This window comes from Daphnia pulicaria, chromosome 1, assembly GCF_021234035.1.
Source record: "Daphnia pulicaria isolate SC F1-1A chromosome 1, SC_F0-13Bv2, whole genome shotgun sequence".
Taxonomy (NCBI): Eukaryota; Metazoa; Arthropoda; class Branchiopoda; order Diplostraca; family Daphniidae; genus Daphnia; species Daphnia pulicaria.
This window is the reverse complement of record NC_060913.1, coordinates 33,923,342-33,937,338: the sequence shown is the minus strand read 5'-3', so window position 1 is coordinate 33,937,338 and position 13,997 is coordinate 33,923,342. Positions and strand designations below refer to the sequence as shown.

At 34.0% G+C, this 13,997-nt stretch overlaps 1 protein-coding gene and 1 non-coding gene across 2 annotated transcripts; both read left to right on the top strand.

The window, feature by feature from the left end:
• Positions 1 to 234: 234 nt before the first annotated feature.
• On the top strand, positions 235 to 13,114 carry LOC124330256. Its single transcript, XM_046788698.1, has 6 exons — positions 235 to 515; positions 5,095 to 5,230; positions 7,281 to 7,456; positions 9,459 to 9,653; positions 11,322 to 11,582; positions 12,699 to 13,114. The coding sequence occupies exons 1-6, from the start codon at positions 360 to 362 to the stop codon at positions 12,864 to 12,866; spliced, it is 1,092 nt and encodes a 363-aa protein (XP_046644654.1). The 5' UTR covers positions 235 to 359; the 3' UTR covers positions 12,867 to 13,114.
• On the top strand, positions 4,332 to 4,494 carry LOC124322140. The gene has a single exon (XR_006914491.1). It is a non-coding gene; the product is annotated as a U1 spliceosomal RNA (small nuclear RNA).
• Positions 13,115 to 13,997: the final 883 nt, after the last annotated feature.

Below are 13,997 nucleotides of genomic sequence, written 5' to 3'. Positions count from 1 at the left end.
TGGGCGAACTATTCCAAGTATTGATCCTCTACTTACAAGCCTCTGTTGCCTCTGTGAACATAGTTATTTTAGGTTTAAATTTGATTTTTACATTTTACCGAACCTTAGAAAATACTGTCTCGCTAAATTATCTTTAGGCTCCTCCTTCCTTTTCTTATTTTTGTTCAGTGATTTGAGTATCGTTTCAGAAACTTTTACAAATGAAAACTGTAGTATCTCTTGTACTATGCCAGTAACTTTTGAGACTTTCAACTTTTTAAATTGTGTTATTCTCACGTCTTGCCAATAAAGTTTGTCAATTAAACTGTGTTTAGTTGATAAATTTTAATTAGTATAAGAAGGAAAGGAAATATAAAATTATGAATTTTTACACTGTCCAGTTTTTTGCAAGAAATAAGTTTCTGTTCTTCACTTGGATATTAATATCTCTCTACCTAGTCCAAATTACTATGGTTTATTTACAAAGTAATGCAAACGGTAAAAATAAATTGCAGTTTCCCACTATACGACCAAATGTAAGTCAAATTTCACTTTATGAAACGTTCTATAATACCCTTTTCTAAATTTTGGTAACCAATCTCGATTTTTTAAAATACAAAATTACCGATCGTAATCGGTATTTTTTTAACAGTGTTGTGGTACTTATGTTTTGATTTTGATCTGAACGAAACCTTAAAGATAATTTGCGGATGATGCGTTAAAACCTCTTAATTCAATCGCTTACTTCTTAATCAATAAATTGAAAATAATAAAAAACAGCGACCCGTAAATTAATCCATGTTAAAAGCGGCTGTAATTAGTACAGTGTAACAACTTGGTTGGTAGGTACTGTACTTCTAAAAATAAAATAACGAATCAACATAAATGAAATAAAAGTTTTCACAGAAATTCTAAATTCCTTTTTACTAGCAACGCTTACCTTCTTAATTTCGTCGCTTCTTATTGTAATAAACTATCTTCAAGAATTCATATCCCAATTGTTAGCAATGAGTGCTACCAATTTGAGGATGTAGTTATAGGATTCAATTCCAGCTAAGGTTAAAGCGTGATTTTAAATTAAAATAGTTTTGTTTTCATTTCACTACAAAATGAAAACCCCTTACTTTACCCATGAAATGCTAAAAGGTGTTTTTGCAAGACAAATATGTCTACGTCCGTCAGTTTTTAAGGCGTATGAAAGTTTTATGAGCTGCAATTTGCCAAGACAGTGGCCTAAAGACCGATAAACGACTAGTCTATAGGTTGCGACGAATTGCGCCGTCACTTTTTAGTAGCGTATGGCGATGCTTATTGACTAGTTGATGTCTGAATAGCAACTAGCAACCTGTAAAAAATACATTCTCACTTGGCATTTGTTACCTATGCAGCGTGGGCTCCGCTCTTTAGCACCAAGGTTCTCAATCAAAGAGATCCTCTCGTGGCTCCAGGAGTGCCATTCCTGCTCTGGTTCGAACCACTAACGTTTCATGTCATTCGCCAGCTCAAGCAGCGAGTATTTTATCAAACGTATTTGTTGTAATATAGGTGATGGTAAACATCTTGTCGATAAGAATTTTCATATACTGCTGCCAAAAAAGTGACGGCGCAATTCGTCGCAACTTACAGACTAGTCGTCTGCGACCATGTTGAAAAATTCGGATTAACAGATTTCAAGTGAAGCTACCTAGAATTACTCAGTAAATTGAATAGGTGAACCCTTTACTATCTTTTCATTTTTCAATGAATCAGATAGATATTTATTTTTCCTATCATAATGATTGATTATCAGAAACATTGATTTCAAATATAGTGAAAAATTAGTCACGAAGTTGGCGACACCAATGTCAAATGTTGATATCAGATTAAGATCTATTTTATGTTAAATAACAAACAAAATGGCACTCAAAAGATCTCAAAAGATCTCAAAAGATGACTAACTGTTAAAAAAGGAGGCATAGAAATTTTACTTGGACAACCAAATTTATTAAAATCAAGATAAAAAACAGTAAAAAAAGAGTTAATAATAAAACAAAAGAGTTAAAAAAGTAATAGTGGGAAAATACAAAGTTAAAAGAAGAATAAAGACGAAATCGAGCAAGAACTTAAAAACCAAATCAAATCAAATAAGAAATACTCTCTACTCCCATAGCAGAAAATTTGTCTTGATAGGGAAGATACAAACTTTTTTTTGTTTACACTGCTGAGCACAAACTTGACTGACAGTTGGAAGGTTACGCAAAAAAAGCGAATTCACTGCCTAGGATTCGGCAACCAGCTAGGTAACAAGTACGCAAATTAATTTTTTAAAACCGTAATGAAAACAAATGAAAACCCCACTACAGTTTATCAAATTTCGACAGAATTATGTACAAAATTTTGTGACGATTGGTCATTCAGGGAAGAAACGTATATGCAAAAACATAATAGATATTAAACCCTCTGAATTTTACTACTAGCTACTACTACCCTACCCCCTATACCCCACACCCTAATTAATAAGGACCTTCGTAAAAATTAGCCACTTACCCCGCAACTGGGATCAGTTGCTCCAATTTTTTTTTGTTTTTAAATTGTTAAATACCTAACGTAGATATAATTTGATGATTTTGAAAAAAATACCAGTAAAAGGTTGACAATTTTTTTTTTCTAAGACATGGTGGAACTAAATGTCTTAAAAAAAGAGAATTAGAGCTCAAAGAAAAAAAAACAGTGAGCCATTCGCCCCACTCTCCCCTAGTTACTATTGTTGTATTTTACTCAAGGAATTTCAATTCAAGTAAGGTATCATTGAAGTATCACTCTGTTTTCTTTGCTTTTCGGTTTATGATTGAACTTGAAAATTACCTATGCTTGGATTTCGGAACACGGGTTTATTTCCTTACTCCGATGGCACTTGTCTCGAGATCAATAGTACGACACTTAACTTATAAGTTTTAGACCAAAGTTAAAAATCAAACCCCTGTTATTTCTGTCAGTTATAGACTTAAAAAATCGGTAGATTTGAGGAACCAGTATTTTATATGTAAAAAGAGTAGGGGAGAAAGGGGCTAGACAGCCCAGGGGCAAGTCGATCTTATCTAGTTATTTAGCAATGTATCTTATTCAAAATTATGAACTATATTAACCATGTGTGCATTATCATCTTTTCACTTATATTAGAATTTCTACAATATATAAATAGCAATTCTGAAGATAAAAAATCAAAACATTTTTCAACTTTTCGAAAACATATTCCAAATCATTTCTTTGAAATATAATTTATACAAATATTTATAAAGCAAGTTCTGTCTGTCTTCATAGGAATTGTTGGGTTATGAAAAATTGCAATTACTGAGAATAACTGATTCATTGAATTAGAACTAATTTCTAATTAAAATTAAAAACTTATCAAGGGAAATAGATAAAATCCAAGAAGAAAAAAATAATTTGTTGCTATTATGATTTATTTCATCAGAACCAAGATTTTAAATCGTCAAATTTTGTCTATTTTTCCATAAGAACTACAGGGCTTGAGTGAGTAGCATCGTGTATGTGGGGCATATTGGGACTTTCATGATTTCGTTTTATTACTATATTTATGCTTGAAAATAACTCATAAAAGTTAAAAAAAAAGTTCAAGATAAAAGAATTTGCTCTTATTTTTAAGACAAAAAGATATAAAAAGGGTATTGATGGAGGGAGATGAAAAATAAAATAAAAAAGTAGGCGAAACCTGACCACTCTCCCCTAATTGCAGACTTCAGGTGCACAGTAACCCTATTAGCACTACTGTATTCCAGGGATATTAATATGATGTACTGGCAGGATGATTTTACGTGCAGTGTCCTGCACAAAAAGTAGGACAACGGAAAAATACGCGTCGTTAGCACTCTAGGCTACGTCACACCTTGAAACGATGCAGTCTTGAATGCTGAAAAGGCGATTTTTCAATTTTCTCCAAGATTAATATTTCTTGGTCTGGAAAATGCAAACAGTTTCTTCAGTCTGCAGCCTTTTTCCACCTACATTATTGTGTTAACTAATTATAACTGTTTATCTTTAATGTGATGTTTGTTTTAAATTTGATGATGCGTGAATTTTCATATGAAAATTTAATTTGGTTATTTTGATTTTTTAATTTGACGACCGAATTTAAAAAAACAAGCAATTTGTTTCTTGAAAGTATTTGCAATGGTCAAGTCCATGGAATAAATACTGAGCTTTAATTACTGTATTTTGCTCGAGTACGTAATTCAAGTCGATGTAGGAAAGTGTGTGCTATTCCTTACGTCAGTCAAATACTTGAACCCTCTCTGTGAATATTGTTATGCTGTATAAAAAGTTTTTGAAAAAGTGAAAAAGCATATACAATCTTACTTACATGGCTCAGAGGCGACCACCAAGGTGGTTCCTCCAGGGCGAGGCCTTTCCATTGCACTATAAGGATGGGTTGACGTTGACCCTTGCGATTAATCCAAATTGATTAACTTGGAAGCACACTTTTTCTGGTGGGGACTGCGTTCGCGCCGTTTCCCTGAATACACAATAAATATAACAATAACTCTACTCTTCTGCCGGTTGAAATAATCTGGTCCCGTTAGTACTCGGTATGGTTGAACGCTTGGAAAAACGTGATGCATAAATTTTTCTTTCTTTGAACAAACAACAGAATAATGAAATTCATGTTTAGCTACTTTGATAGAGATCATCATGGTAATTGAATTGGCCGAGATCGTAGTTGGGGGGTTGGGCTAGGCGGTTTTGGACAGAAAAATCACTTTCGAGTTTCAGTGCAGGATACTGTACAAATGGTAGGTACAATGAAAGATTATGTGCGATCTTTACTTATTACCTTATATTCATTATTTGATACCATCATAGCTTCGAATCTACATATACCCACCCTGTAGACTACCACCCTCCAGTTGTGATTTGAATCTATCCATCCCATATTGACCTACATACATCTGAGGTCAATTGAATGAGTCGTGTTAGTAGAGTAAAACTAAAAGTAATTTGTTTCCCTAATTCAACATCAATTCTGTAACAGGCATGTTTATAAGGCTAAAAAATTGCTGTACTTTATACAGAGTAAGCTATCTATTTATCTCTGATAATAATATACTTTTTTATTAGGACCTGGCTAGTTCGCGTGTACCTCAAAGGAACAGCATGGCCGAACCTATGTTAAAATACAATCTAATGGAAGAAATTTATGGAGAAAAATACAAGAACTCAAAAACGCACTACTCTTCGGTTGAATGCAACGAAGGTATTAAATAATTCCAGAGGAATATTTTATTAAAACCTGCAGTTCAAATCACAATTGAATTAGTTCACTGTTAAGAAAACGTAACACTTTTCGTAACGTACAGCATCCTGCTCAGAATTGGACAGCAGTTTTTCTTTCCCAAACTACCTAGTGGCTGGTCAGATACATTCAAGTCTTTGTTTTTAGAAAAAGGCTGTTGGTTAAAGACATTAAGCAATTAACGGAGAAAAAAAAATGAATTTGGTCCTCGTAACCGTGGATTTTCGTTAAAAATAACACTTGATTTTCTTTTTCTGACCCTTTTTGACGTCAAATATACTCATAGTTAGGTTACTCCAGCGTTACTCGAGCCCACGGAGGTGCCCCTCTAGGTCCCCAACCTCCACGGCTAAAGAGTGGAACCTGTTCAGCGAAGGCAGCGTTCCCAAGCTAGATTATAATTTTTTACCCCCATCACTGTACACAGTAAAAAATTTTACCCATTCTCAACCACACTTTCAAGTGTGGAAATGGAAGTCTACACTAAAAAGTAAGAGTTCCTACTTATAAGTGGACCAGTCCACATTGGGGAACACCTAAATAAAGGTGGGCCTCTCCACTTAGGGCCTAAGCGTGGTTAAATGTGGTCAAAAAATCAAACTCATTGTTTGCAAAAAATGTGTGGTAATTCACAATTGATGAGAAATAAGTGTTCATTAATTTTTAAAAAAGATTGGCAGCCACCGTAAGTGTAGTCGACGCAAGGAAAAAGCACCCGAATTGCACACTTTTGGGGGTACACTTGAAAGTGTGGGTTAAGTGAGGATGTGTTTTTTTTTCTGTGTATGCTCAAGGCAGGTGACTAACACAGGGGAAACTTCTATCGCGGGTCCTGCTTCCCTTCAGATCAACAGTAATTTCGTGCGTGTTTTACTTGCAAACTTGTAAAGGATTGCATTTAATTTATTGATCGGATTCAAGTTAGTAGTTCTCTTATAAGAAAGAGGGGTTTGAAACAAGTTAAAAAATTGTTTTGCTATGTAGCCAAACAATTAAGTTTTCTCACGGGTTTTAATTAATGTAGCAAACATGAATGCTTTGTCATCATTCACCCTAGGTGGGTCAAGGTATACACAGCGGTTAACATGATTATCCATGAGGGATCCAAAACGTCCTCCAAAAAGCGTGCTAGTTGGGGTTGTGAAATTGAGAAATCATCGAAAACTATTCTTTAGGCAAGTAAGAACACATTTAACAGGTTTTCATTAATTACAGGAAAACTAATTAAGTAAATGAAATTATTTTTGTTCTGGTCGCACCGCATATTTTTTGTGTAATTTTTAAGACCAAAAAGTCCGAAATCTTTCGTAAAACGCTCTAGCTATGGAGCGGGACATACAGACAGACAAAGTGACATGGTTTTTATTTTCCTGCGTATGCGATTATTAGCTTCGCCCTTCGGGCTCGCAATAAGAGGAATGGATGCTTCACTGTTTGTGATGCGCGCTGATGCGTTGCCTTTTATCTCCTTTTAGTCGTCTCGCACAATATTGAAATGACCATACATTTTAGACCTGATGAATGAATTTAAACACGATAACGCCCGATAATTTGAAGTTAGGCCTATGCAGAAGTGGAATTGAAGCAGTCGTTCCACGTAAGAGAAATTAGGGTGTTGGGTTGAAGAAATAAAAAAAATATAGGCGCTTCAAATGTGTTGTTTTTTCTATCCCTACAGCTTCATTATGCATGTCTCTAAACGAAAATAATGCGTATATAAGTTAACCAAATATCTAAAAATGTGTTTGGAAAACTATCCAAAACTGAAAAGGTTTGCAACTGTGTAAACCCTATTTGTCTTAGAGGATAAGAAGTTGATAAAAAAAACAGACACTTGTTGACTTTAACAGTAAAAAACTGCAATTGTCAAGTTTTCTCAACTTTTTCTCGATTTGGAGTTCTAGAGGGAATAGATCACTTTTCCATTTAGAAAATAGCGCTTGGCCCACAGAAAATTTTACTTGATTTTGTTTCTTTATAAACGAGCGTGTGTATTTAACTATTTATTTAGATTATGCCAATAAGAACAAACTTCAACAAGACCATCCTTGCGTCATTCATCTAATTCAAACTAGCTATCTGCGTAAACCAACGCCTCTGAATCTTTCATATAATTTGAGTAAGCCGGAATTCACCAATCCTTCCGACGGGCAGTCTCAAGCTATTTTACGCCTTTTGCGCAATCAGGTAAATTCATGGCATCTGCATGAAGTGAAATTACTAACAAATTTAATTATGTGTTGTAAAAATGTCATCGGTTATAAAAACCGTCAGGGCGTAAGACAAAAAGAAAAAGAAAATGTTAGCATGAAAGTTTCTTTATGTGTAGCTCAATACCCTTCTTATTAATGCGTATTAGTGGATGGTATTAGGCTATGAATAATAATAATAATATACTGTATTTTTTAAGCATCTTATACTTCGTAGAAGCATTAAATTTGGCTTTCAGTGTTTAAATAATGCATACCAAAATGTTTACCGTGTTAAGAAATCTTAATTTATTGAAAAAGGGGTAAAATAAGTATCCAACCGCCGATATGCACAATTCCTAGGTGAGAGTGGGGCGACTGGCTCACTTTTTTTTCTTTTAGCTATAATTCCCTTATTTTTAACGCATTAAAATCCACCAAGTCTCAAAAAAGAGAATAATTCAAACTTTCACTGGAATTTTTTTTCAAGCTGATCAAGTTATATCTAGGTTAGGTATTTTACGATTTAAAAACAAAAAATAAGGGGCAATCAAACACAAAAAATTTTACTGCTGTCATATGCAACTTTGTGTACGCCAAAGAGCCATGACGTTGTTAAATTCTTCAAACCTGTATTTATAATTTTAAGAAAGTACACTGTATTAAACCTTAAACCATTTAGTGGGGGAGACCGGGGCTATAAATGACATTGGGCTGGCGCTTGTTTTAAAATTCTGAAATAAATACAGCGTATTGTAAATGATGTTTTTTTTCCTCTAAATTTTTTTCTCTGAATTTCTGATTAATTTTGCGAGTTTTTTGGGAAAAACAAAAAATTGTAATCGGAAAAATATTTTTTGACGTTTAGTTTTCAATTTTTTTGATACTTCTATAAATATTTTTATAAAACCCAGATAGCTATTTGATAGGGTTTTCTTTCTAGTTTAAGATATTATTTTTATTTTATAAAAATGTGTTTTTAAGTATTTTATAATTTAGTTTATTTGATGTTGTTGGGGTCCGGGTTAAATGGTACAGCCATCTGTTGCCAGGGGTAAATGACCAAAAGAGATCGAAAAAAAGACATCTTTACTTTTTTTATTGTATCTCCATTTATACTCAATAGAATGAATAAAATTACAGTAATTCTGAAAGAGAAATGAATTTTCTTTTCATTAGTGCGTTTTTCAATTAATTTAATCAATTCATTGCAGAGAAAAAGGGTGTTCCGTTTTTCCCCTGGCTCTGTTCCGTTTAACCCTACAAATTTTGTTTTCTTCATTTTTTCCCTTTTTACATTTAATTAAATAACTATTACATAGTTTGACGAAAAAAATATGAAAAAATAACCTAATGTAGAGAAATGCATGGGAATTACTCCTATACTTTTATGTTAACTTAATTCTTCTATTTAAAAAATTGGCAGCGTAAAGAAAAAAAGTGTCCCACATAGCCCCGGTCTCCACTACGATCGTAGCGACCGCTACTGTGATTGTGGTAGAATTTCACTCTTATGGTATAGTAGTGAATTGCTACTTTCAACAAAAAACAGTTCAATAATAATAATAATAGCAGATTACTATACTATAAAGTAGATGCTCTACCTAATAAGTAGAGAACGTTACTCTTTAGGTTACGAAAAAATTCTACTTAGTGCTCTATAACTGAGTGCTACCAGAAAAGTAGTCCCCATTGGAACGAGAGTGTTAACGATATTTACAGATTTTCATGTTATATTGAGTTTTACGGAAGAAACGAATAAATAATCTCTTTTATGTATAATTTTCGTCCATCCTGGGAAAATATTGAAAGAGGGAGAGTAAAAGAAGAAGACGAAGAAAAGAAATGAAAAAGTGGGAATTATATTTAGTAGGCCTATGCTCAAGAAACTTTGAATGATTGTATAAAAGTATTTAAAAAAATTTAAAATCACAGAGAATGCTGCGTGTTTAAAGACTGAAAATTATTGAATTTTTAACAATTGTAATTTTCATTTACAGACTGGTGGATTTTTTATTGAGTCCGGTGCTCTTGATGGAGAATTTCTTTCTAATACCCTATTCATGGAGCGTTTTTTAAACTGGACTGGAATATTAATTGAAGCCGACCGAAAAGCTTTTCGTCAGCTTTCAGCTCGAAATCGTAAAGCCTATACATCGCCTGCATGCCTCAGTACAAAACCATATCCTATTCAGGTAAAACATAATTTTGGTTTTCTTTTGGTTTAGACATCACACGTATGTCAGTTCACTGTATGTCAGCACAGTTTGAGTTCCACACATCTTTCATTTTTGTGTCGTGCTTGACGCAGCAACAACTTACGAATAAACTACAGGGGCTGCTTACAACAGACCCCAGGAGAAATTCTGAAGGCTCCCAGTAATTCATAGCGTCGAAACATTTTGTTGTGGCCGAAGAATGATATTTAGGTATATTTCATATAAAAGTAACCAGCCTACAATCTAAATTTTTTAATGCTTACTTTTTAGTAGGGGATCACTACTACTATATTCTCATAGTATTTAGGAGAGAGATGATAGTTGTTTTTTTTAGTTAAAAAAAAATTATTTCTCAAGATTTTTAAAACCCACTTAAAAAATTAGGGAAAAGTATCCTTATTATTTCCAGGGTTGAGAGAGCATTGATTCGATGTTATATCGTAATAAAATTATTACCAAACATTTTCGCACTTATGAGTACTACTTTGCGCTTCTTATAAGTTGAATTTGGATATCGTAACTTATTTGTTGAGGAACACTTCTTACATAGTTACTCTCGCAACCATCAATCACTAGTGATAGCCAATTTATTCAATTATTTAAAACAAATAAAACATGTATGAAGAAGTTATCGAACTTAAACCTTTAAAAACCCAAGCACTGTACAGTATTGTAGAAAAATCCAAAAAGCGATTTTATTTTTCAAAGCCCTCTACCCACATTACTGGAAACTATGTTTAACTAAACTTAAGAACAAAGTGAGAGTTGGGGAAAAAAAATAGTAATAGGCTCATATCACTACTGGCAATGTCTTTCCACTCCCCCCCCCCAAAAAAAACCGACAGGCTGTCTGGAATTTCCTTATCATGTTAAAATGAATAACCTTATTGCAATCAAGCGACAAGTGACGAGAAAACGAAAAAGCTGTTAAAGTAAATAGGCAGTGCGGGGCACGCCGGGGAAGGAGAGAGCTGGAACGAGGGTGGGAGCAGGAGCTTGTTCGAGAAGTAAGAATGAGGATTGGAATCTAGAGAAAGATAATAGAATGGTGAGCGTAACAGCAAACATATGTAATGGTTTTTTAGTGATTAGTGTACAGTGCTTGGGTTCTCAAAGACTTAAGTTCGATCCCAGCCTCAGACATGTGTTGTATATTGTAAAAAATTTATTAAGTTGCCCATCTACTAGTGATTGCTGGTTGCGAGTGTTACTATGTAAGAAGCGTTCCTTAACTTCTAAGTTGGGTTTTCCATTTTGCTTCTTATAAGTAGCGCTAAGTAGCACTCATAACTGAGAGAGTGTACGATTTAGACCGTATGGGACTTAGAAAAGTTGTGCATTAGAATATTAGGAAGGGAACAGAAGGAAGAAAAACAAAAAGGGTCTTGACATAGCTGTTCTGTAAGCTTTTAACATTTAACAGGGTATGCATACGCAGTAAAAAACGATAACCTGAATTAATGATTAGCGGTACCCTCCACTACTGCTTTTTTCGGTAATAAAAATACCCGAATCTGGATTCCTGTTTTTCGGGAATTATTTGTCCAATGATCGGTAAGGTTTTTAACTTCGTTACTTGTACTGCAATGCAAAAGTACAAAATGATAACATCTACCAGGGTTTCTGATTTTTTCCCATTTTTAGGTAATTTTCAATGCCTCCGGCTGGTCTGGCAGTTTTATTGTCAGCGAAGAAAACATGTCAACAAAGCAGAATTTGCCGAATATGAATTCAAATATCAAAGAACGGGCAAATAACGAAGTAATTTACGCTGTGCAGTGCTTCCCACTCTATTCCATACTGTTGGCTATTGGGCAAACAACCGTGGATTTTTTCGGTCTAGATGTTGAAGGTTCTGAGTACAAAATATTGAAAACCATACCATGGCACAAAGTTGATATAAAGGTACGTTTGTTTCACTTTTGAGAAGAGTGGGCCAATAAGTAGCCTTCAGAAAAAATTGGATCTTTCTATTATGGAATATCGACAAAACGGAATAGGGGAGAATGTGGTCGTAATATATGGCGTAAAGATGATTGGCTCATTTAAGTTAGAATCACTGTTTAAAAAGGTTTCGATATATTTGATATGTTTGTACACTGTCATTCTTTTGGGGGTATTCGAGGGGTTTTCGAACTAGTAGCGTTTTGGTTTTTGCTACTAATAGTAGAGGATGGTATTCTATTAGTAGCAAATTATTGCTACGGGGTATTCGAACCCCTATTTTAGAACAGACATGCTACTAAAAGAATACCCCCCCCCCCTCTACTATTAGTAGCAAAAATCAAAACGCTACTAGTTCAAATACCCCTCAAATACCCCAAAAAGAATGGGAGTGTACTGTGCAAAATCAATACAATGTATCTCTAATTGGGAACGAGCCGTTTCAGTTTATTATAAAACCCGGTTTCGTCATGGAAAAGAAAGTCTCTTTTTTCTGAGGATTTTATACTTAATAAAATAACTTTTTTCAAAAGTTAAGGACCCTAAAAAAATTGGACTCTGAAATTATCTTCTAGATTGGGGAAAATTAAGTGGGCTCAACGTGTTTAGATTGTTTGATAAAGATGGGGACTGAAAATTTGATGGTTGGTGATGGTAGACATGCGATTTAAGCAAATATTCTGAAATAATAAATTTTATGTAACAGACTGTGTAGTAATTAAAGATACAAGCTTTAGTTTCATGAGTACGACTTCTGTTACTGGACGAATACTTTTAGTCGGTAAGGGACGCTTTAACGGTTTAAAGGGAAAATCGAGGGTTATTGCATGAAGGAGGAAAGGAGGTGGCACTGCTCTCATAAGGCTTTGTTAAAAAAGTGTGATAATACTGATTCTGCCTCGGAAGAGAATTTAGTTCTTTTTTGGCCACTAGATGATGAAATGGTAGCCTCGTATGTTAAGAATCTTGACGTTTGGTTGCCTTTGACTAACTTTGACTGTATATTGGCCAACTTTTCTTAAACTTTTTTTCCTTATATTTTAATCATTATATTTAACATTTTTTAAATCCTTTCAGACGTTATCAGTTGAATGGAATCATATTCCCGAGGGAGAACTTGCGATGACTCAATTCATGGAAAGAAATAAATATGTAAAGTTTGGTAATATTGAAATGCCATACTCTCGAGAGATCGTTTACATTCAAGATTTCCTCGATGACTTTCGACAATATGAATTTGATTAACTGTTAAATTTTAAATTATTGTTAAACTTTTTTCCATGGGATGAGTAGACTTTCTGTTATGATGAAAATATTTAAGGAATTTGAAGTTATTTAGTTCAAAACGTTCAGAGTTTATGATGTTTTTGTTGCTTGTATTGGAGATTCAAAATCATATACTTACGTAAAAATTTTACTAAATTATAAGATAAATTAAATTGTTTTTTATGAAATAATTAATAGTTTGATAATTGATAAGTAATAAAATATTACAACAAAGAACGAGATAAAATATGGAACTCTAGAATAGGGTGGTTGCAAAGACAAGGGATTCCTTTTTAAATAAATATTGGTATACTCAGTTTTTCACGTTGATTTGTCGTTTTTTTTATTTATTTTTAAATGCACTTGATTGTGTGAAATTTAAATTTAAAGTTGGAATAGACTTCTCTGATTTAAAAAATTTCGGACGACACAAATGCATAATCAAAAAGTTTGTAGGCCCCCAATCCTTTTCATTTGCGCTTTTTGCCAAATTTTGCATTTGCTTCGTCTGAAAATTGTTATAAATTAGGACCGCCCGAAAAAATGGGGGAGTGACCGTTTTGAAATGGGAGGAGCTTATTATCTAGTCTGTATAGTAATTCATGCATGGTGGATGCAACAGGGCCAGTATCTGGAGATTGTGGTGCATAAATGGGAACTGAAAAAAAATAAACGAGAACTGCGCTTTGTTTTTCGAGCGGTGGGGTCAGGGGATACTCTTGATTCCCGAATCAAAATGTGTCCAAAGTGAGAGTTGCCGTCTGGCGAGAAAAGATATACTCAGACCACGAATCCTAGTTAGGTTTCTTCTGTGAACATATGAAGTTCGTTGTCTCTAGGCCAGTGGTGTTACAATCGCATTTGTCCGATCACGACCGTGATCACTTTTTCAAGATCGCAACCGTGATCGGGATCGCAGGCAAGAATTAACGGAAATAACGATCAAACTTGCGATCATCAACATTTTTCAGTTTTTAATGAAAATAATTTCGTTTACCTTTGCCAATAAATAAGGTTTTAGAGAGTTTTTATTTTTATTTTGAAAGTAAATAATAAAAATTAAAGTTTCCAACGGTTCATTTAATTATTTTTATTTCGCCTTTAAGTTGT

Excerpts from the sequence above, each read along its gene's own strand:
- LOC124330256 (XM_046788698.1), top strand. The coding sequence starts at position 360 with ATGAATTTTTACACTGTCCAGTTTTTTGCAAGAAATAAGTTTCTGTTC. Across the intron at positions 9,654-11,321 it reads CAAAACCATATCCTATTCAG|GTAATTTTCAATGCCTCCGG; the intron begins GTAAAACATAAT and ends TCCCATTTTTAG. Across the intron at positions 11,583-12,698 it reads GGCACAAAGTTGATATAAAG|ACGTTATCAGTTGAATGGAA; the intron begins GTACGTTTGTTT and ends AAATCCTTTCAG.